Raw genomic sequence first — 24,842 nt, 5'->3', positions numbered from 1 at the left:
TTTGTATTGAAGAACTGAAATAAATGACCTTTTTGAGGATATTCTAATTTAGTGAGACAGGTACATCACTGCTCATGCAAAATTTCAGGAACTCAAAACAGTGGGGGGTGGGTGTCTGCATTACACACACACCACGCTGGAGACGCCAGGGGCTGGAGCATACGCACCACACAGGAGACGCCAGGGGCACATACATCACAGAAAGGGCTGGTGGCATATACATCACAGGAGAGGCTGGTGCTGCCGCTGTGGTCGGTGGGACTGAAACTGCAATGCAGAGCGTGCTAACACAGCCCACATAGGACGCCCTAATGCTGTCACACGTCAGGACGTAAGCCTTCATTGCATGCGCCGAAGTGTTCAGTGTCAGTAGTGACAGCATGTACGCTGTCAGGAGCAATTAAAAGGCAGACGTTTTGCCAGCAGTCAGCCAGAGTTCTGCGATTCCCGGCCCGAGCATTGCCTGGGGGCCGTACAAAAGGTCATTGCAGGCCGAAGGTTCTCCACCCCTGGCCTAAAAAGAAATCGTTGTCCACGCTAATGTATTCTCACTGATCAGAGTGATGGTAATCCCTTGAGCACACATATGGAGCCCATGTCGATTGCCACTTAGCTTACCTAGATTCAGATAAATACCTTAGGGCAGGAGTCTCAAACAAGTGGCCCGCAAGGCTCCATCATGCGGCCCTCGGGGCCCTGAGATGATCACGGCCTGGTCCAGAACAGGGGACAATATTACAGGATTGGGGCCAGAATTACTATAAGGGGCTAATTGTAAATCAATAATAAAGCATTGGGCCTACTGGGGGACAAAAAAGGAAAAACACATTTTTGTTAAAAATTCAAAATAAAAGGAATAATATTTGGCCACTAGAAATGTTGTTTTATGTAAAAATGTAAGTAAAAGAAGACCTGTACCATAATCCACATGATAAACACCATTGGAAAAACACACACACACACACACAAATTAAAAGAAAAATGATCAAAAAAAAAAATATATAGAAAAAAATGTTAATCACTGAAAAAGTCATCTTCTCCTGCAAAGAACACGGCCGGTCATATTCAATCTATTTTCTATGTGTGGCCCATTTACCCCGCTGAGTTTGAGACCCCTCCCTTAGGGCATGTTCACACAGTTTTTGAAAGCCTCAAAAAACTATGAGGTTTTCAAGCGGAACTCACTTCAGGAAACACCCCATTTTTGGGCTCCTTTTCCTGAAGAGTTTCAACAAGCCATCTTTGGATATGTGCACATGATGTCTTTTGAACTCCGGAGCACTCGCTGAATTTTTTCAAGCAGAGCACACTTCAGGAAACTGTCATTTTTTTCCCCTAAAGTGTTTTTTTTGTGTTTTTTCGGTTGTCTCCTGAGTGTTTTTATTACGGTTTCTAGCCAGCGGTTTGTTTGTTTTTTGAAGGATTTTTCAAGGTTTTATTTTTACGGTCGTTTTCCTGTCCCCCCACCTCCGCTGAATAATGAAGAAACTGCTAATTCTTTCTTAAAAGGGAACCTGTCACCAGAAAAAAAAATGCTATTAACCTGCAGCTATAGATAAATAGAGTTAAAGGGGTATTCCCATCTCCAAGATCCTATCCCAATATGTAGTAGGTGTAATAATAATAATATTAGTAAATACCTCCAATTAGAAATGTAGTATAGTTTTTCTGATTCACTATGCCTTTCCTTATGTAAAAGCATTGCAGGACCTTGAGTATCCATGGTGCATGGCTGGAAGCCATAATCATCAACATTAACAGAAATACATCACTTGAAATAGATCACTCTGTTTGTAATGACTCTATATAATATACGAGTTTCACTTCTTGTATTGAAGAATTGAAATAAATTACCTTTTTGATATTCTAATTTAGTGAGAAGCACGTGTATATCATGTCAGAAGAGAAAAGATTTTAATAGCGGGCAGTTTTGTAGAAGGTAGGAAGAGGGAAGGGGCATCCCTCTCCCCTTCGTTCGGCGCCCGCGTAACGCCATTGCAAGGGATTGATCGTTGCCATGGTGACCAGATGTCGTCATGACAACATCCAGGTCACCAGGGCTAGCAAGCTAGTTAGATCGTGCGCAGTGCATTATCCATCTAGCTTGTGTCAGTGCAGCACTGACAGTTAAAAAGCATTGCAATGCGCCTGCATTGCCAAGCTTTATAACTGCGACCAGACTGCAAAAAGTGAAAGTGCCATAGAGGAACTGAGAACTACAAAAACAAAGTACACATATTTGGCATCGCTGCATCCAGAAAGACCAGACGTATAAAACTGTCCCACTAGTTGAGCCCTTCAGTGACCACCGTAAAAAATATAAAAAAAAACCTATGCTTTTTCAACATACCGCTGATCAAAAAGAGGAGTGTAAATAAAAATGGTATTGCTGAAAGCGCCATACAGCTCCATCAGTGGAAAAATAAGTTAGTTTTTAGGCTGCGTGCCCACTATGCGTTTTTCAAGCGTTTTTTTTTTGTTTTGTTTTTTTTTGCTGCGGAATTTCCGCAGCAAAAAAAGCTTAACAACGCTTGGTAATAAGTGCCCCATGGTCCCCAATGATAATCCGCATGTGCTTTGCACATGCTGCGGAAATTTCCGCTGCAGATTATCACTGCGGAAAAATCCGCAGCACTAGCATTAATTTTGCGTAATCGCAGCGTTTTCGCCACCATTGACTTGCATAATATCGGCATGACTACATGTGCACATGCAGACATTCTGCGATTCAATGTGCGGATGAAACCCGGGTCTGGAGAAGAGGAGACTCTCCTCCAGACCCGGGTACCATAGTACCTGTTAAAAAAAAAAAAAAAAAAAGAATTAAAATAAAAATATATACATTACACTTAGCTTCTGATGGTCCCCGGTCTCCTGTACGGTGCGTCCTGGCTCCCAGGCGGCTCGCGATAGTGTAAAAAGACCTTCCATGACGTCATTTAGTCATGTGACAGGTCACGCGACCGCCAACGTCATTTGTCACATGACTCAATGACGTCATGGAAGGTTCTTTTACACCACCGCAAGCTGTACTAGAGACCAGACGCACTGGAGAAAAGACCGCGGGCCATTAGAAGGAGAGTATAATGTTTTTTTTTTTTTCTTTATTTACCATTTTTATTCTTTTTTTTAACTATTAACTTTGTCGCACTATATAAATTCATGCCGGTTGCATGGCTTTATATAGTGTGACCAAGTTGTCAAGCACTTTCCAAGTGATGCTAAAATCGCTTGGAAAAGTGGTTGATAACCCGCATGCAGAAATGCATGTGAAGAAAGCTTGACAAACGCTTCTACCTGGAAGGAAAAACGCATGTAAAATCCGCATGTGTTTTTCCAGCCAGGGAGATGCGGAAAAAATATGCAGCATTTCTGCATCGTGGGCACATAGCCCAATTGTGTAAAAGCACCAAAAAAAATAAATAAATATTCTATAAATGTGGCATTGCTGCAATTGTACTGACCTGAAGAATAAAGCTGCCTCAATTTTAATCACACAGCTAACGGCATAAGGAATTTTTTTCTAAATTGCTGGTTTTTGTTCATTCTGCCTCCCCCTCCCTCCCCACCAAAAAAAAAAAAAAATATCGAAATATAAAGGCGATCAAAAATAGACATGTGCCCAAAATGATACCAATAAAAACATCAACTTGTCCCGCAAAAAAACAAGCCCTCACATGACTATGCTGGCAGAAATCTAGAAAAATTATAGCTCTCAAAATATGGCCATGCAAAAATTTTTTTTTTTTTGCAAAAACAACAAAAACATAATATAAATCTGGTATTGCTATAATTGCACCCACCCGAAGAATAAAGTTGCCTGATCAATTATATCGCACGAGGAAAGGCGTATAAAATAAATAAAACCCAATTCTTCACCTGCTGTTGATTTGTTCATTCTGCCTCTCAAAGATCGCAGTAAGGCACATTTATCTTGCGCTCTGCGCTGAGACCAGAGATTTACAAGGAAACCCTGAAATACGCGATTCAGACGGAACCCCCGGAGAAAGATTCCCTATAATGAGGCAGATGGAGGCACTGTGGACGCAGTCTGGCCTATGATCCAGCGGTGTCCGTCTTTTTATTAGGCGTGCATAAAAGCGCTGTCGGGCACAGTTTTGTGCACCTCTGAAAAGAAGGACACCGCTGAACAGAGACCAGACGGAGTCCAGAGTAACTCTGCTGCTTCAATATCGTGAATGGATCCCTTGGGGGTTTCATCTGAATCAAGTCACTCGGAGATTTAGATGGAAACCCCAAAGTAAGTGCTCAGCGTAGAGTGCAGGATAAATGTGATCCCAAACATTATGTAAAATGTTCCCAGTATAAGCTTCAACTCAATCCACAAGAAAAGCAAGTCCCCACTCCGGTGCGTTCTGTTAACGGAAATATAGGGGGCTTCCATGTTACTGGTAGTAGATAGGCTCTGGAAAAGAGAAATTGCTCCTCACCCCCCAAAAGAAATCCAGCAAATTCTGTGCTTCCAAATCCAAATGCCCATCTCCCTCTTGAGTCCCAGTGTGCCTAAACCGCAGTTAGCGTCCACATGTTTGGCATTTCTGTAGTGATGAGGGCCCACTTAATTCACAGGTGGATGTCTCCAGAGGCATGAGCTGGGCACTACAATGGCAGTTTGCAATTTTCACTCAGCAACATCCACTGCTGCTTGTTTCTGGAAAACACCCATGGAGTCAAAAATCGCCACTACATCTGTACATAAATTCCCAAAGGGGTATAAATTCCAAAATGGCGTCACTTGAGGGGGGGGATTCTGCTTTTATGGCACTCATGGGCTCTGTATATGGAGTCCGCAAACTAGTCTAGGAAAATCTGTGCTCCAGAAGGCAAATAGTGCTGGGTCCTTCCAGAGTCTCGTCGTGTGGCTAAATAGTACTGTACAGCCACACATGGGGTTATTGCCACAATCAGCAGAAATCCTGGGACAACATTTTGTGCCATTTTTACCAATTTCCCAGCGCGAAAATGTAAAATCTCGAGCTAAAAGTAATTTGTGGTTAAGAAAATTTAATTTTTTTCTTCACTGTTCAATGGTAAAAAATTCTGTGACACACCCATATTGTCAATAACATCACTGCACCCCTAGATGAATTTGTCCAGTTGTAGTTTGTAAAATAGGGTCACTTATGGGGAATTCTGCTGTTCTGGCACCTCAGGAGCTCTCCCAGTGGGTCATGGCACCTGCAACCCATAACAGTAAAATCTGCACTATAATGTGTTGCTCCTTCCCTTCTGAGCTTTGCATTATGCCTCAAAAGTAGTTCCCGATTACATGTAGGGCATTGGCGCACTCAGGAGAATTTGCAAACAAACTGAGGTCCATTTTTTTCCTATTAGCCCTAACAATAATTACATTTTTACCGCTAAAATGTTTTTAATTTTTATTTCTTCATCGCCCAATGGCTTACATTTCTGTGATGCACATGTGGTGTCAATATGATCACTGCACCCATAGATGAATTCATTGAGAGGTGTAATTTGTAAAATGAAGTCACTTATGGGGGGTTCTGCCATTCTTCAAATGTGATGTGGTCCCTAAGAAAGTGGTTTTGTAAATTTTGTTGGAAAAATTAGAAGACACTGATCAACTTTTAACCCTTATAACTTCCTAAGAAAAAACAATTAGGTTTCAAAAATTGTGCTTTTGTAAAGTAGACATGTGAGAAATGTTAATTTATTAACTACTGTGTGACATATCTTTCTGGTTTAAGGGCATGAAAATTAAAAGTTTGAAAATTGCACACACTGACTGCAAACATGAATCCCCTCAGCGCACGCATTTTCTGACCCGGGACCAGAGGGTATGCATGTGTTATACATGCTCCCGGACAGGGCTGTCTAGTGGGCATGACCTCATTCCATACACTTGCATTGGAGCAAGGTCGCACCTTGTCTACACTGTGTTCCAAATTATTATGCAAATAATATTTTCTGAGATTTTCCCAAATTACCTATATGAATTGCAGTCATTGTAATTTTCCAGTCAAATAACTATTAGAGTACAATTGAAAGGTTTTTGTACAAACTGCCTATGATAACAGTATATTTTTAAAAAAATAAAAAACTCAAAGTGCACTTAAAATGCATGTTCCAAATTATTATGCACAGCAGAGTTTTCAACCTTTACATTTTAATAAAGAACAAAAAAATGGTCATTTTTGAAATTATAAGCATTAGCAGGTTATTACAAACTGAAATCAAACAGTTTTCAACTCAAAACTTTATTCTAGGTGATGTTACATTTGCACATAGGACCCCTTGGTCGAAAGGAGCTTCTGAACTCTCTCGTCCATTGAATTTGTCAGGTTTTGGATGGTTTCTGCTTCAATTGTTTTGCATGAGGACAGAATACCCTCCCAGAGCTGTTGCTCAGATGTGAACTGCCTCCCGCCATCATAGACACTCCTTTTGATGATTCTCCAGAGGTTCTCAATGGGGTTGAGGTCAGGGGAGCATGGGTGCCACACTATAAGTTTGTCCCCTTTTATGCCCATAGCAGCCAGAGATGCAGATGTGTTATGTGCAGCATGAGACGGGGCATTATCATGCATGAAAATGATCTCGATGGTCCAGATGGATGGAGTGGAGGATGGCTGGTTGATGGACACCCCATGCAAACAAGGCTACGGCGCTAACAAGGAGGAGGAGTAATGTTTTGGGCTGGAATCATGGGGAGAGAAATTGTCGGCCCTTTTAGGATCCCTGAAGGGGTAAAGATGAACTCCATAATGTATGTTGAGTTTCTCAAACAGCACTTCCTGCCATGGTTCAAGAAGAACCACCGTGCATTCCGCAGCAAGATCATTTTTATGCATGATAATGCACCATCTCATGCTGCACATAACACATCTGCATCTCTGGCTGCTATGGGCATAAAAGGGGACAAACTTATGGTGTGGCCCCCATGCTCCCCTGACCTCTACCCCATTCAGAACCTCTGGAGCATCATCAAAAGGAGTGTCTATGATGGCGGGAGGCAGTTCACATCTAAGCAACAGCTCTGGAAGGGTATTCTGTCCTCATGCAAAACAATTAACCCCTTAAGCCCCGGAGCATTTTCGGGTTTGCTCACCTTGTTCCCAGAGCCATAGCGTTTTTATTTTTTGGTCAATATGGCCATGTGAGGGCTTATTTTTTGCGGGACGAGTTGTACTTTTCAACGCCATTACTAGTTTTACCATATCCTGTACGGGAAAACGGGAAAAAAATTCCAAGTGCGGTAAAATTGCAAAAAAAGTGCAATACCACAGTTGTTTTTTTATTTTTTTTAACATGTTCACTGAATGCTAAAACTGACCTGCCATTCTTATTCTACAGGTCATTACGAGTTCATAGACACCAAACATGTATAGGTTCTTTTATATTTAAGTGGTGAAAAAAAATTCCAAAATTTGGTAAAAAAAAAAATAAATAATAATAAAAAATAGCGCCATTTTCTAAGACCCGTAGCGTCTCCATTTTTCGTGATCTGGGGCTGGTTGATTGCTTATTTTTTGCGCACCGGGCTGACGTTTTTATTGATAACATTTGGGGTAGATCCGATGTTTTGATCGCCCGGTATTGCATTTTATTGCAATTTTGCGGCGACCAAACAACGTAATTCTGGCGTTTAGAATTTTTTTCTCGTTACACCGTTTACCGATCGGATTAATTCTTTTTTTATATTGATAGATGGGGCGATTCTGAACGCAGCGATACCAAATATGTGTATGTAGGTTTTTTTTTTTTATATTTTATTTTGAATGAGGCAAAAGGGGGGTGATTTAAACTTTTATATTTTTTTATATTTTTAAAAACTTTTTTTTTTTTTTTTTTACTTTTTGCATGCTTCTATAGTCTCCATAGGAGACTAGAAGCAGCAACTGTCCGATCGCCTCTGCTACATACAGGGGACGAGCAGGTCCCCTGCATGCAGCAGAAATGGTCCTGTGCTATGAGCGCCGACCACTAGGTGGCGCTCATAGCGACAAGATCATGACAACCACAGGCGTCTGCTGCAGACCCTGGGTTGTCATGCCCACCCATCGGTGACCCGCGATCACGTGACGGGTTCGCCGATGGGCGGGGCTTATGACGCGCTACCCGGAAGCGTGCGTTAAATGCCGCTGTCGGAGATTGACAGCGGCATTCAACATGTTAACAGCTGCGGGTGGATCGCGATTCCACCCGGGGCTGTTGCGGGCACATGTCAGCTGTAATAATCAGCTGACATGTGCTCCGTTCAGTGAGGGCTCAGTGCAGCAGCCCTCACTGAACGGGCAGTACGCAAATATGCGTACTAATACGGCACCGGTATTTAAGGGGTTAAAGCAGAAACCATCCAAAACCTGACAAATTCAAATTCAATGGACGAGAGAGTTCAGAAGCTCCTTTCGAACAAGGGGTCCTATGTGCAAATGTAACATCACCTAGAATAAAGTTTTGAGTTGAAAACGGTTTGATTTCAGTTTGTAATAACCTGCTAATGCTTATAATTTCAAAAATGACCATTTTTTTGTTCTTTATTAAAATGAAAAGGTTGAAAACTGCTGTGCATAATAATTTGGAACATGCATTTTGAGTGCAGTTTGAGCTTTTTATTTTTTTTTAAATATACTGTTATCATAGGCAGTTTGTACAAAAACCTTTCAATTGTACTCTAATAGTTATTTGACTGGAAAATTACAATGACTGCAATTCATATAGGTAATTTGGGAAAATCTGAGAAAATATTATTTGCATAATAATTTGGAACACAGTGTAGTAACGCAGCCATCCAGTGAGCGTGGCCGACTAGAGGGCACGGCCTCGCTTTATGCAAATGTATGGAGAGCAAGGCCACGCCCACTGCCCGGGATTATGTATAACTCATACATACCCTCCGATCCCGGGTCAGAAACCCAAGTGAGCATTTCTGCTACACAGACAGGCAATCAGATAATTGCAGCATCTAGTCTCCTATGAAAAAAAAAGAAAAATAAAAAGGTTTAGTACGCCCCAGGCCATCACCCCCCGGTTCAGTGCGGGCTCAGCGCCGGAGACCTGTAATGTGCCCGCAACAGCTGCGGGTGGAATCGCGATCCACCCGCGGCTGTTAACCAGTTAAATGCCGCTGTCAATCTCTGACAGCGGCATTTAACAGTGCTGCGTCGGAAGCAAGTCACTTACCCCGCCCATTGGTGACCCAGTCACGTGATCGCGGGTCACCGATGCGTGGGCATGACAACCCTGGGTCTGCAGCAGACTCCAGTGGTTGTCATGTAAAAATCGCTATGAGCGCCACCTAGTGGTCGGCGCTCATAGCACAGGAGCATTTCTGCTACATAGAGGTGATGTAGCAGAGGCGATCAGACAAGTGCAGCTTCTAGTCTCCTATGGAGACTATAGAAGCATGCAAAAAGTGTAAAAAAAAAAAAAAAAAAAGTTTAAAAATATATATATAAAAAAGTTTAAATCACCCCCCTTTTGCCGCATTCAAAATAAAATAAAAAATAAACCCCACATACACATATTTGGTATCACCGTGTTCAGAATCGCCCGATCAATACAAAAAAAATAAATAATCCGATCGGTAAACTGCGTAACGAGAAAAAAAATTCCAAACGCCAGAATTACGGTTTTTTGGTCGCCGCAACATTGCAATAATGGGCGATCAAAATATCGGATCTACCCCAAAATGGTATCAATAGAAATGTCAGCCCGGCGCACAAAAAAAATTAGACCTCACCTGGCCCCAGATCCTGGAAAATGGAGACGCTGCGGCCGCCATTTTCTTTTACAAACTTTTAATTTTTTTTTCACCACTTAAATAAAAAAAGAACCTATACATGTTTAGTGTCTACGAACTCGTAACGACCTGGAGAATAATAATGGCTGGTCAGTTTTAGCATTCAGTGAACGTGGTAAAAAACAAATAAATGGCCATATTGCCCAAAAAATAAAAACGCTATGGCTCTTGGAACAAGGGGAGCAAAAAAACGGAAAATCCCAAGGTCGCAAAGGGGTTAAACACATTAAAAAGTTTAAATCGCCCCCCCTTTTGCCCCATAAGAAAATCGCCATATCAATATATAAAAAGAATGAATCCGATCGGTAAAGGGCATTAAGAGAAAAAAAAAATAAAGAAATCAAAAACACTAGAATTATGTTTTTTTTTCTTGTCGCTGCAACATTGCAATAACGGGTGATCAAAACATTGTATCTACCCCAAAATGGTATCAATAAAAGAGTCAGCTCTGCAAGCAAAAAATAAGCCCTCATTCGGCCCCAGATCACAAAAAATGGCGATTTGTTTTTTGTTTTCTTGATTTTTTAAACAAACATGGGATTTTTTTTTCTACCACTTATATAAAAAAGAACCTATACAGGTTTGGTATCCATGAACGTGTAATGATCGGAAGAATCATAATGGCAGGTCAGTTTTAGCATTTTGTGAATGTGGTAAAAGTCAAATCACAAAAACAACTGTTGAATTGCACTTTTTTTTTTTAGCAATTTCACCGCACTTAGGCTGTGTGCCCACGTAGCGTTTTACAAGCGTTTATGCTGCGGAATTTCCGCAGCATAAACGCTTGGTAATCCGCCCCCCATGGTCCCCAATGACAAGCCGCACTTTCAATGCCCATGTTGCAGATTTTTCCGCAGCGTTTATGCTGCGCTCAAATCCGCAGCATGTCCATTAATTTTGCGGACACGCAGCGTAATCGCCGCCATTGACTTGCATTGGACCGCGTGACATCCGCATCACTGCATCTGCACATGCGGATATCACACGGTTCAATGTGCGGATGGTACCCAAGTCTGGAGAAGAGAAGACTCTCATCCAGACCTGGGTACCATAGAAACTGTAAAAAAAAAAGAATTTAAAATAAAAAATAAAGATTATACTCACCTACCGATGTCCTCCCGGTGTTTTGTCTGCTCCGTCCGGTGTCTTGCAATGTTCGCGTTGATGTGAAGGACCTGCCATGACGTCTGCCATGACGTCACTGAGTCATGTGACCCATCACATGGCTCAATGACATCACTGCAGGTCCTTCACACCACCACAAGCAGTGCAAGACACCGGACGGAGCAGACAAAACACCGGGAAGACATCGGTAGGTGAGTATAATCTTTATTTTTCACCATTCTTATTCTTTTTTTTAACTAACTTGGTCACACTACTATAAATCCATGCAGGTTGCATGGATTTATATAGTGTGAACAAGTTGTCAAGCACTTTTCCAAGTGATGCTAAAATCGATTGGAAAAGCGCTTGATAACCCGCATGCAAAAACGCTTGACAAACTCTACCTGGCGGGAAAAACGCATGTACAATCCACATGCGTTTTTCCTGCCAGGGAGAAGCGGAAAAAATATGCAGAATTTCTGCATCGTGGGCACTTAGCCTCAGAATTTCTTTCTCGTTTTCCAGGGCACGATATGGTAAAACTAATAGTGTTAAAAGCACAACTTGTCCCGCGAAAAATTAGCCCTCACCATATTGACTGGAAAAAAAAAAAGTTATGGCTCTGGGAAGAGGGGGGTGAATCAAAAACCAAAAGCGCAAAAATGGAAAAATGGCACAGTGTTGAAGGGGTTAATGACCAACTTTACGAAAGAAACCTGAAGGACCCCATTATGAGTCAATGGGGTTCTTCTGGCGCCGATTCTATCCCACATGTGATGCTGAATGCCGACCCTAAGGCCACAGCCCCACTATCAGTATTCGGTCAGTATTATTTCTCAGTAGTGGGAGACAAAACCAGGAGATTAATAATCAGAGAAAAGGTGTAATAGAAACAAGTCACCAATTCTGTATTCATCACCCACTCCTGGTTTTGTCTCCCACTCCTGAGAAAAAATATTGACCGAATACTGATAGTGGGGCCGTGACCTAATACAGAATAACCTACATGAATGATGTCAGCCCCGCACGGTATATGTACAGGTTTTCAGCCCATGGATGTACACAAACAAATCTTCCCATTAACTAGCAGCAGAGATCTTGATGAGAGCGGACAATTAATACAAAGTATATTAGAGAATGGAGAACCTTCCCTATATAATAATGATGCCAGAACTACCCCCATACAGGCAGATTGTGTAAGGGATACCACCAGCATTAGTACATGACTGGTCCAGCACCTTCCATGCTGTGACACGGGAAGTGTTCAGGTGAGATTTCACGCCACGTGGGCTGCATTACCCCTAATATTCAGTATGTAAAGAGAGCAAAAGGTCACACCATGCTCTGCCATGGAGCCGAGGCTACACACATACAAAATATGTACAAGAATCTCCTATATTTTACCTGCTGAGGCACAGTGGTCAATGTGACTGGAGGTTTAATGCCCGTGTCAGTGGCTGCTGACGTCCGCACTGGCTGAAGTAATAACTGTCGCACAGGTCTCATTCCCGGTTGTCCTCCGATAGCTGGATTTGGAACTTTGGCCAACACAGTATTCCCAGATACAATGGACACCCCAGGTCTCAGAGGGGTCCCCGTAAGCACTTTAGCAAATGTCACCTTGCCTCCGTTAGCTGCCTGGCCAGGTGCCAGTGCCTGTATCTGTGTCACGGGAGAACCGCTCATTGTCATTCCTGGTGGGGCTTTCAGAATCATGATTTTAGGAACTGCTGGTCCACTTGTGGTCGTTCCCATAAAGGGATTGCCTTGGTTTATAGTTTGTGTTATAGTAAGTGGCTGGGATTGAAGCACTGCCTCTACTGGGGCAACAGCGACAGGAACATCCTGCAGGATCTGTGGCTCTAGTCGCTGCTCGCCTCCATCTAGGATTACTTGTTCTCTGACAGTAGTGAGCTGTTCTAGAGGCTCGAGAACATTGCCCAAACCAAGGGCTTCATCCATGGTGTCAGGTCCATCACGTGTAAATGAATCACTAGTTAAAGAATCCAGACCAAATAGATTTGGGTCATCAAAAAGGTCCATAATGGGGTCGGCCATCTTGGACTTCTATTCAAGGCAAGTTTTGTGGGGAAGGCAAGGAGCCTTCCCCAAGAATTCAGAGCAGATGAAAGTGGACTTCAGGTCACAGGATCATGTAAAGTGAAAGAAGCCAGGATGGTAGTCTATGGAGAGAATGGAAAACAAGTTAAATTAGTATCTCATGTCATTTTACAACAAACTGTCTTCTGCTCCAAATACCCCTACCAACTCATATGTCCTCCATGGGCTGTGGAGTTGGTATAAAATGGACTGACTCCAACAATATATAATAAATTGGTGCAGTAGTACAATGCAGGATGTGCTGTAATTTTATCAAAAGTATTTAGGAAAGTTATGAAATGTCCTATAAATGTCTGTTCTGTTCCTGATCTAAGGATCTCTGCTGTTAGTTGAGATGAATCTGTGCTGCACTTTATGTACACGCTCAGTAGGTGAGGCCGGGCTGTGGAGTCGGAGTCAGGGAAATGTCGGAGGTTTGGCTTACCGACTCCACAGCCCTGCCTTACACCCCTTAATCTCTGGGCACCACTTTCCCCCAGGGTAACAAAAGCTAGGGCAAAGAAAAAAAAATCATTTATGATGAACATTTTTTATGATAAGTTGACAAGAATAACTTTTCAGCACAGTATAGAGAAATATTAGGCTATGGGAAACTATACGGAGCAATACGGAACTGACACTGACAGGAGCGGCTAAACGACATGGGAACAAAGCCCAAAAGGAAGAGGTGAATACAATTCACGGTCAGGCTTAGCCTATATTCACATTGTGTGGGTAGTGATTATATACCATGAGACAAAGTGTTAAATTGATCCAAAGATGGTTAGACGTCAATTTGGGAGTTTTGTACTTTTTTTACTGCATGAAATAGGACAGCAGGCAGCGCATACAGCCGCATCCCATGCACAGAAAAAAAACAAACAAGTATATTGTTTCTTCCAATAGAGTCCTATGTGTGAGAAGGCCACTGTATGGCATCCATCACAGGCTTTATTAACTGTATCCATAGTATGAGTAATGTAGAGGTGAACAGCAACTTTCTAGTAGCTCTGAGCTATAATATTCTGCATCTGACATCTGCTGTATGCCCGGGCTGATGGCGGACCTGAACCAGTACTACCAAGGTGAACTTGCCTCTGACCACTGTGTATCACACAAGACCTCTGCTGGCGGTCACAGACTGCGTGCTCACAGTGGAGATCTCTATACACACAGGGTGGGAGATCTTCTGTGTGTACAAGCAGGCCTTGTAGTAAACCATTAGGACACATTCAGCTGGTGTAGGGGTTGTGGACACAGCGTCTTTTTCAGATGGCCACAAAAGGTCCCCCCTCAAGCAGAAGACACTTCAGGAATCGCTCCTTTTCTTTGGAGTTTTGTAAACCTGAAGCATCTTTTTTTTCTTGAGAGAGATTTGGACATTTCCTTACGTTACGTTCTTTCAGAGTCTTTAGGTGCTTTTTTAATCCCATTAAACCATGAGAAGGACACCAGACATTTTTAAAGTGACAATGCTCAGAAAACATTTTTTTCGTCTCCTCATTGCCTTGTATTGTAATTTTGGAGCACTTCCCGATCAGAAATCGCCTGAAGAATGGTCAGGTCAGTCTTGGAAATGTAAAGGAGTTAGAAGAAGGTGAAGAGTCTAAAGCTATGCGCACAACAGGTCCTTATTACACAGAGAATAGACCTGCATTCTCTCCAGGGTTTCCTGGGCGCATTGTCACAGCTCCAAATCCACCCTGTGCACATCCCCTTATAGCAAACTCTTAGCTGTGGGGGCCAACAAGGCCCTAGCAACCTGAGAACTACAACTCCCTGCATGCCCTGCCAGCAGCCTTGCTATGGGAAGGTGAGCGTTGTAGCTGCACTGCAGCTGGAATGTCACGGGTTACAGCCAGTCTGGGTGGAGACTCACAGCAAGCAGAGATCCTGAAAGCCGATATTAAAGGAAAATACACAGTGGCCGGAGAGTGGGAGAAGTTGTGCAGAGGTCACTGATTAGGAACAATCACAGTAAGGCCCGGTCCAGGAGGACACCAGGGCGGACATACACACACTGGCAGTCCGCACATCACGTTACCTCCTCAGCAGCCCGGCACTTCACAGCTCACACTCAGCCATGAGCACGTCTCCTCAGGAGTGCTGGGAGCCATGGCGGCCAGGCCAGTGTCCCCCGCACTTACATGCCCTGTGGTCAGTCAGCGGACAGTGCCGCACATGTAGTGTCCCGGTCACACACATGCTACTGCTACACACCACTCTCCTCCCAGTACAGATACACACAGCGCAACCTAAGCAGCGCCACACTCCGCCCGCACAGCTGCAGCGCGCACCCATTGGCCGAGTGCACAGTCACTCACACACAAAAGCAATGTGCCAAGTTAGGTTGAGGAGTTCGCTCCGCCCATCACACTCAGGCCTAGCCGTATCCAAGGGAAAAGCGCAGCCAGTCTCGATTTCATTGAGCTGAGCGCCGGAGAATGAATGAAAGCGTCACACTGGCGGCAGATGAGCGGCGGCGGCCACGGCTCTGCTCCGGGAGTCAGTGTGCGGCACAAGCACCGGCCGTGCACACAGGAGCATGGCTACTCCGTCACCACCGGTCGGAAACACCGCCGGCTGTGCCGCCATACAGACCGGCTCCTCAGGTCATGTGGTGGAGCCAGCCGTCCTGTCCTGGATGTGCCACACTGGGTACAGACTACATGCCATACAGTGTACAGATAAGATACATGCCAGGCTCCTCATGTAATATAGTTCTGGGCTCCTGTCCTGGATGTGCCACACTGGGTACAGACTACATGCCATATAGTGTACAGATAAGATACATGCCAGGCTCCTCCTGTAATATAGTGCTGGGCTCCTGTCCTGGATGTGCCACACTGGGTACAGACTACATGCCATACAGTGTACAGATAAGATACATGCCAGGCTCCTCCTGTAATATAGTGCTGGGCTCCTGTCCTGGATGTGCCACACTGGGTACAGACTACATGCCATATAGTGTACAGATAAGATACATGCCAGGCTCCTCATGTAATATAGTGCTGGAGTCCTGTCCTGGATGTGCCACACTGGGTACAGACTACATGCCATATAGTGTACAGATAAGATACATGCCAGGCTCCTCCTGTAATATAGTGCTGGGCTCCTGTCCTGGATGTGCCACACTGGGTACAGACTACATGCCATACAGTGTACAGATAAGATACATGCCAGGCTCCTCCTGTAATATAGTGCTGGGCTCCTGTCCTGGATGTGCCACACTGGGTACAGACTACATGCCATATAGTGTACAGATAAGATACATGCCAGGCTCCTCATGTAATATAGTGCTGGAGTCCTGTCCTGGATGTGCCACACTGGGTACAGACTACATGCCATATAGTGTACAGATAAGATACATGCCAGGCTCCTCATGTAATATAGTGCTGGAGTCCTGTCCTGGATGTGCCACACTGGGTACAGACTACATGCCATATAGTGTACAGATAAGATACATGCCAGGCTCCTCATGTAATATAGTGCTGGGCTCCTGTCCTGGATGTGCCACCCTGGGTACAGACTACATGCCATATAGTGTACAGATAAGATACATGCCAGGCTCCTCCTGTAATATAGTGCTGGGCTCCTGTCCTGGATGTGCCACACTGGGTACAGACTACATGCCATATAGTGTACAGATAAGATACATGCCAGGCTCCTCCTGTAATATAGTGCTGGGCTCCTGTCCTGGATGTGCCACACTGGGTACAGACTACATGCCATATAGTGTACAGATAAGATACATGCCAGGCTCCTCATGTAATATAGTGCTGGAGTCCTGTCCTGGATGTGCCACACTGGGTACAGACTACATGCCATATAGTGTACAGATAAGATACATGCCAGGCTCCTCATGTAATATAGTGCTGGGCTCCTGTCCTGGATGTGCCACACTGGGTACAGACTACATGCCATATAGTGTACAGATAAGATACATGCCAGGCTCCTCATGTAATATAGTGCTGGAGTCCTGTCCTGGATGTGCCACACTGGGTACAGACTACATGCCATATAGTGTACAGATAAGATACATGCCAGGCTCCTCATGTAATATAATGCTGGAGTCCTGTCCTGGATGTGCCACACTGGGTACAGACTACATGCCATATAGTGTACAGATAAGATACATGCCAGGCTCCTCATGTAATATAGTGCTGGAGTCCTGTGCTGGATGTGCCACACTGGGTACAGACTACATGCCATATAGTGTACAGATAAGATACATGCCAGGCTCCTCATGTAATATAGTGCTGGGCTCCTGTCCTGGATGTGCCACACTGGGTACAGACTACATGCCATATAGTGTACAGATAAGATACATGCCAGGCTCCTCATGTAATATAGTGCTGGGCTCCTGTCCTGGATGTGCCACACTGGGTACAGACTACATGCCATATAGTGTACAGATAAGATACATGCCAGGCTCCTCATGTAATATAGTGCTGGAGTCCTGTCCTGGATGTGCCACACTGGGTACAGACTACATGCCATACAGTGTACAGATAAGATACATGCCAGGCTCCTCATGTAATATATTACATGGGCTCCTGTCCTGGATGTGCCACACTGGGTACAGACTACATGCCATACAGTGTACAGATAAGATACATGCCAGGCTCCTCATGTAATATAGTGCTGGAGTCCAGTCCTGGATGTGTCACACTGGGTACAGACTACATGCCATATAGTGTACAGATAAGATACATGCCAGGCTCCTCCTGTAATATAGTGCTGGGCTCCTGTCCTGGATGTGCCACACTGGGTACAGACTACATGCCATATAGTGTACAGATAAGATACATGCCAGGCTCCTCATGTAATATAGTGCTGGAGTCCAGTCCTGGATGTGCCACACTGGGTACAGACTACATGCCATATAGTGTACAGATAAGATACATGCCAGGCACCTCCTGTAATATAGTGCTGGAGTCCAGTCCTGGATGTGCCACACTGGGTACAGACTACATGCCATACAGTGTACAGATAAGATACATGCCAGGCTCCTCATGTAATATAGTGCTGGAGTCCTGTCCTGGATGTGCCACACTGGGTACAGACTACATGCCATATAGTGTACAGATAAGATACATGCCAGGCACCTCATGTAATATAGTGCTGGAGTCCAGTCCTGGATGTGCCACACTGGGTACAGACTACATGCCATACAGTGTACAGATAAGATACATGCCAGGCTCCTCCTGTAATATAGTGCTGGGCTCCTGTCCTGGATGTGCCACACTGGGTACAGACTACATGCCATATAGTGTACAGATAATATACATGCCAGGCTCCTCCTGTAATATAGTGCTGGGCTCCTGTCCTGGATGTGCCACACTGGGTACAGACTACATGCCATATAGTGTACAGATAAGATACATGCCAGGCTCCTCCTGTAATATAGTGCTGGGCTCCTGTCCTGGATGTGCCACACTGGGTACAGACTACATGCCATATAGTGTACAGATAAGATACATGCCAGGCTCCTCCTGTAATATAGTGCTGGAGTCCAGTCCTGGATGTGCCACACTGGGTACAGACTACATGCCATATAGTGTACAGATAATATACATGCCAGGCTCCTCCTGTAATATAGTGCTGGGCTCCTGTCCTGGATGTGCCACACTGGGTACAGACTACATGCCATATAGTGTACAGATAAGATACATGCCAGGCTCCTCATGTAATATAGTGCTGGAGTCCAGTCCTGGATGTGCCACACTGGGTACAGACTACATGCCATATAGTGTACAGATAAGATACATGCCAGGCACCTCCTGTAATATAGTGCTGGAGTCCAGTCCTGGATGTGCCACACTGGGTACAGACTAAATGCCATACAGTGTACAGATAAGATACATGCCAGGCTCCTCCTGTAATATAGTGCTGGGCTCCTGTCCTGGATGTGCCACACTGGGTACAGACTACATGCCATATAGTGTACAGATAATATACATGCCAGGCTCCTCCTGTAATATAGTGCTGGGCTCCTGTCCTGGATTTGCCACACTGGGTACAGACTACATGCCATATAGTGTACAGATAAGATACATGCCAGGCTCCTCATGTAATATAGTGCTGGGCTCCTGTCCTGGATGTGCCACACTGGGTACAGACTACATGCCATATAGTGTACAGATAATATACATGCCAGGCTCCTTCTGTAATATAGTGCTGGGCTCCTGTCCTGGATGTGCCACACTGGGTACAGACTACATGCCATATAGTGTACAGATAAGATACATGCCAGGCTCCTCCTGTAATATAGTGCTGGAGTCCAGTCCTGGATGTGCCACACTGGGTACAGTCTACATGCCATATAGTGTACAGATAAGATACATGCCAGGCTCCTCCTGTAATATAGTGCTGGGCTCCTGTCCTGGATGTGCCACACTGGGTACAGACTACATGCCATATAGTGTACAGATAAGATACATGCCAGGCTCCTCCTGTAATATAGTGCTGGGCTCCTGTCCTGGATTTGCCACACTGGGTACAGACTACATGCCATATAGTGTACAGATAAGATACATGCCAGGCTCCTCCTGTAATATAGTGCTGGGCTCCTGTCCTGGATGTGCCACACTGGGTACAGACTACATGCCATATAGTGTACAGATAAGATACATGCCAGGCTCCTCCTGTAATATAGTGCTGGAGTCCAGTCCTGGATGTGCCACACTGGGTACAGACTACATGCCATATAGTGTACAGATAAGATACATGCCAGGCTCCTCATGTAATATAGTGCTGGGCTCCTGTCCTGGATGTGCCACACTGGGTACAGACTACATGCCATATAGTGTACAGATAAGATACATGCCAGGCTCCTCCTGTAATATAGTGCTGGAGTCCAGTCCTGGATGTGCCACACTGGGTACAGACTACATGCCATATAGTGTACAGATAATATACATGCCAGGCTCCTCCTGTAATATAGTGCTGGGCTCCTGTCCTGGATGTGCCACACTGGGTACAGACTACATGCCATATAGTGTACAGATAAGATACATGCCAGGCTCCTCATGTAATATAGTGCTGGAGTCCAGTCCTGGATGTGCCACACTGGGTACAGACTACATGCCATATAGTGTACAGATAAGATACATGCCAGGCACCTCCTGTAATATAGTGCTGGAGTCCAGTCCTGGATGTGCCACACTGGGTACAGTCTACATGCCATATAGTGTACAGATAAGATACATGCCAGGCTCCTTCTGTAATATAGTGCTGGGCTCCTGTCCTGGATGTGCCGCACTGGGTACAGACTACATGCCATATAGTGTACAGATAAGATACATGCCAGGCTCCTCATGTAATATAGTGCTGGGCTCCTGTCCTGGATGTGCCACACTGGGTACAGACTACATGCCATATAGTGTACAGATAAGATACATGCCAGGCTCCTCCTGTAATATAGTGCTGGAGTCCAGTCCTGGATGTGCCACACTGGGTACAGTCTACATGCCATATAGTGTACAGATAAGATACATGCCAGGCTCCTCCTGTAATATAGTGCTGGGCTCCTGTCCTGGATGTGCCACACTGGGTACAGACTACATGCCATATAGTGTACAGATAAGATACATGCCAGGCTCCTCATGTAATATAGTGCTGGAGTCCAGTCCTGGATGTGCCACACTGGGTACAGACTACATGCCATATAGTGTACAGATAAGATACATGCCAGGCACCTCCTGTAATATAGTGCTGGAGTCCAGTCCTGGATGTGCCACACTGGGTACAGACTAAATGCCATACAGTGTACAGATAAGATACATGCCAGGCTCCTCATGTAATATAGTGCTGGAGTCCAGTCCTGGATGTGCCACACTGGGTACAGACTACATGCCATATAGTGTACAGATAAGATACATGCCAGGCTCCTCATGTAATATAGTGCTGGAGTCCTGTCCTGGATGTGCCACACTGGGTACAGACTACATGCCATACAGTGTACAGATAAGATACATGCCAGGCTCCTCATGTAATATAGTGCTGGGCTCCTGTCCTGGATGTGCCACACTGGGTACAGACTACATGCCATACAGTGTACAGATAAGATACATGCCAGGCTCCTCATGTAATATAGTGCTGGAGTCCTGTCCTGGATGTGCCACACTGGGTACAGACTACATGCCATACAGTGTACAGATAAGATACATGCCAGGCTCCTCATGTAATATAGTGCTGGAGTCCTGTCCTGGATGTGCCACACTGGGTACAGACTACATGCCATACAGTGTACAGATAAGATACATGCCAGGCTCCTCCTGTAATATAGTGCTGGGCTCCTGTCCTGGATGTGCCACACTGGGTACAGACTACATGCCATACAGTGTACAGATAAGATACATGCCAGGCTCCTCATGTAATATAGTGCTGGAGTCCTGTCCTGGATGTGCCACACTGAGTACAGACTACATGCCATACAGTGTACAGATAAGATACATGCCAGGCTCCTCATGTAATATAGTGCTGGAGTCCTGTCCTGGATGTGCCACACTGGGTACAGACTACATGCCATACAGTGTACAGATAAGATACATGCCAGGCTCCTCATGTAATATAGTGCTGGAGTCCTGTCCTGGATGTGCCACACTGGGTACAGACTACATGCCATACAGTGTACAGATAAGATACATGCCAGGCTCCTCCTGTAATATAGTGCTGGGCTCCTGTCCTGGATGTGCCACACTGGGTACAGACTACATGCCATATAGTGTACAGATAAGATACATGCCAGGCTCCTCCTGTAATATAGTGCTGGAGTCCTGTCCTGGATGTGCCACACTGGGTACAGACTACATGCCATATAGTGTACAGATAAGATACATGCCAGGCTCCTCCTGTAATATAGTGCTGGGCTCCTGTCCTGGATGTGCCACACTGGGTACAGACTACATGCCATATAGTGTACAGATAAGATACATGCCAGGCTCCTCCTGTAATATAGTGCTGGGCTCCTGTCCTGGATGTGCCACACTGGGTACAGACTACATGCCATATAGTGTACAGATAAGATACATGCCAGGCTCCTCATGTAATATAGTGCTGGAGTCCAGTCCTGGATGTGCCACACTGGGTACAGTCTACATGCCATATAGTGTACAGATAAGATACATGCCAGGCTCCTCCTGTAATATAGTGCTGGGCTCCTGTCCTGGATGTGCCACACTGGGTACAGACTACATGCCATACAGTGTACAGATAAGATACATGCCAGGCTCCTCATGTAATATATTACATGGGCTCCTGTCCTGGATGTGCCACACTGGGTACAGACTACATGCCATACAGTGTACAGATAAGATACATGCCAGGCTCCTCATGTAATATAGTGCTGGAGTCCTGTCCTGGATGTGCCACACTGAGTACAGACTACATGCCATATAGTGTACAGATAAGATACATGCCAGGCTCCTCCTGTAATATAGTTCTGGGCTCCTGTCCTGGATGTGCCACACTGGGTACAGACTACATGCCATATAGTGTACAGATAAGATACATGCCAGGCTCCTCCTGTAATATAGTGCTGGAGTCCTGTCCTGGATGTGCCACACTGGGTACAGACTACATGCCATACAGTGTACAGATAAGATACATGCCAGGCACCTCCTGTAATATAGTGCTGGAGTCCAGTCCTGGATGTGCCACACTGGGTACAGACTACATGCCATACAGTGTACAGATAAGATACATGCCAGGCTCCTCATGTAATATATTACATGGGCTCCTGTCCTGGATGTGCCACACTGGGTACAGACTACATGCCATACAGTGTACAGATAAGATACATGCCAGGCTCCTCCTGTAATATAGTGCTGGGCTCCTGTCCTGGATGTGCCACACTGGGTACAGACTACATGCCATACAGTGTACAGATAAGATACATGCCAGGCTCCTCCTGTAATATAGTGCTGGAGTCCTGTCCTGGATGTGCCACACTGGGTACAGACTACATGCCATATAGTGTACAGATAAGATACATGCCAGGCTCCTCCTGTAATATAGTTCTGGGCTCCTGTCCTGGATGTGCCACACTGGGTACAGACTACATGCCATACAGTGTACAGATAAGATACATGCCAGGCTCCTCCTGTAATATAGTGCTGGGCTCCTGTCCTGGATGTGCCACACTGGGTACAGACTACATGCCATATAGTGTACAGATAAGATACATGCCAGGCTCCTCATGTAATATAGTGCTGGAGTCCTGTCCTGGATGTGCCACACTGGGTACAGACTACATGCCATATAGTGTACAGATAAGATACATGCCAGGCTCCTCCTGTAATATAGTGCTGGGCTCCTGTCCTGGATGTGCCACACTGGGTACAGACTACATGCCATATAGTGTACAGATAAGATACATGCCAGGCTCCTCCTGTAATATAGTGCTGGGCTCCTGTCCTGGATGTGCCACACTGGGTACAGTCTACATGCCATATAGTGTACAGATAAGATACATGCCAGGCTCCTCCTGTAATATAGTGCTGGAGTCCAGTCCTGGATGTGCCACACTGGGTACAGTCTACATGCCATATAGTGTACAGATAAGATACATGCCAGGCTCCTCCTGTAATATAGTGCTGGGCTCCTGTCCTGGATGTGCCACACTGGGTACAGACTACATGCCATATAGTGTACAGATAAGATACATGCCAGGCTCCTCCTGTAATATAGTGCTGGGCTCCTGTCCTGGATGTGCCACACTGGGTACAGACTACATGCCATATAGTGTACAGATAAGATACATGCCAGGCTCCTCATGTAATATAGTGCTGGAGTCCTGTCCTGGATGTGCCACACTGGGTACAGACTACATGCCATACAGTGTACAGATAAGATACATGCCAGGCTCCTCATGTAATATAGTGCTGGAGTCCTGTCCTGGATGTGCCACACTGAGTACAGACTACATGCCATATAGTGTACAGATAAGATACATGCCAGGCTCCTCCTGTAATATAGTTCTGGGCTCCTGTCCTGGATGTGCCACACTGGGTACAGACTACATGCCATATAGTGTACAGATAAGATACATGCCAGGCTCCTCCTGTAATATAGTGCTGGAGTCCTGTCCTGGATGTGCCACACTGGGTACAGACTACATGCCATACAGTGTACAGATAAGATACATGCCAGGCTCCTCATGTAATATAGTGCTGGAGTCCAGTCCTGGATGTGCCACACTGGGTACAGACTACATGCCATATAGTGTACAGATAAGATACATGCCAGGCACCTCCTGTAATATAGTGCTGGAGTCCAGTCCTGGATGTGCCACACTGGGTACAGACTACATGCCATACAGTGTACAGATAAGATACATGCCAGGCTCCTCATGTAATATATTACATGGGCTCCTGTCCTGGATGTGCCACACTGGGTACAGACTACATGCCATACAGTGTACAGATAAGATACATGCCAGGCTCCTCCTGTAATATAGTGCTGGGCTCCTGTCCTGGATGTGCCACACTGGGTACAGACTACATGCCATATAGTGTACAGATAAGATACATGCCAGGCTCCTCCTGTAATATAGTGCTGGGCTCCTGTCCTGGATGTGCCACACTGGGTACAGACTACATGCCATATAGTGTACAGATAAGATACATGCCAGGCTCCTCATGTAATATAGTGCTGGAGTCCTGTCCTGGATGTGCCACACTGGGTACAGACTACATGCCATACAGTGTACAGATAAGATACATGCCAGGCTCCTCATGTAATATAGTGCTGGAGTCCAGTCCTGGATGTGCCACACTGGGTACAGACTACATGCCATATAGTGTACAGATAAGATACATGCCAGGCACCTCCTGTAATATAGTGCTGGAGT

The 24,842-nt window shown here is 45.1% G+C and overlaps 1 protein-coding gene across 5 annotated transcripts in view; it reads right to left on the bottom strand.

The window, feature by feature from the left end:
- The window catches only part of CHD8 (chromodomain helicase DNA binding protein 8), an 89,748-nt gene that overhangs the window by 51,421 nt on the left and 13,485 nt on the right, over positions 1 to 24,842 (bottom strand). For 4 of the 5 annotated variants that reach the window (XM_073671134.1, XM_073671138.1, XM_073671139.1 and 1 more), the window contains exon 2: positions 12,293 to 13,071. In XM_073671134.1, coding sequence (XP_073527235.1) covers positions 12,293 to 12,946 — 654 coding nt within the window. In that variant the 5' untranslated portion in view covers positions 12,947 to 13,071. Of the gene's footprint in view, positions 1 to 12,292; positions 13,072 to 15,032; positions 15,235 to 24,842 lie in introns of those variants that run through there. The other variant, XM_073671137.1, reaches the window with a different exon arrangement.

The sequence above is a fragment of the Phyllobates terribilis genome, unplaced genomic scaffold (assembly GCF_046119375.1).
Source record: "Phyllobates terribilis strain yellow unplaced genomic scaffold, ASM4611937v1 Scaffold_1__5_contigs__length_1240528914, whole genome shotgun sequence".
Classification (NCBI taxonomy): domain Eukaryota; kingdom Metazoa; phylum Chordata; class Amphibia; order Anura; family Dendrobatidae; genus Phyllobates; species Phyllobates terribilis.
This window is presented reverse-complemented; position numbering and strand designations above follow the sequence as displayed.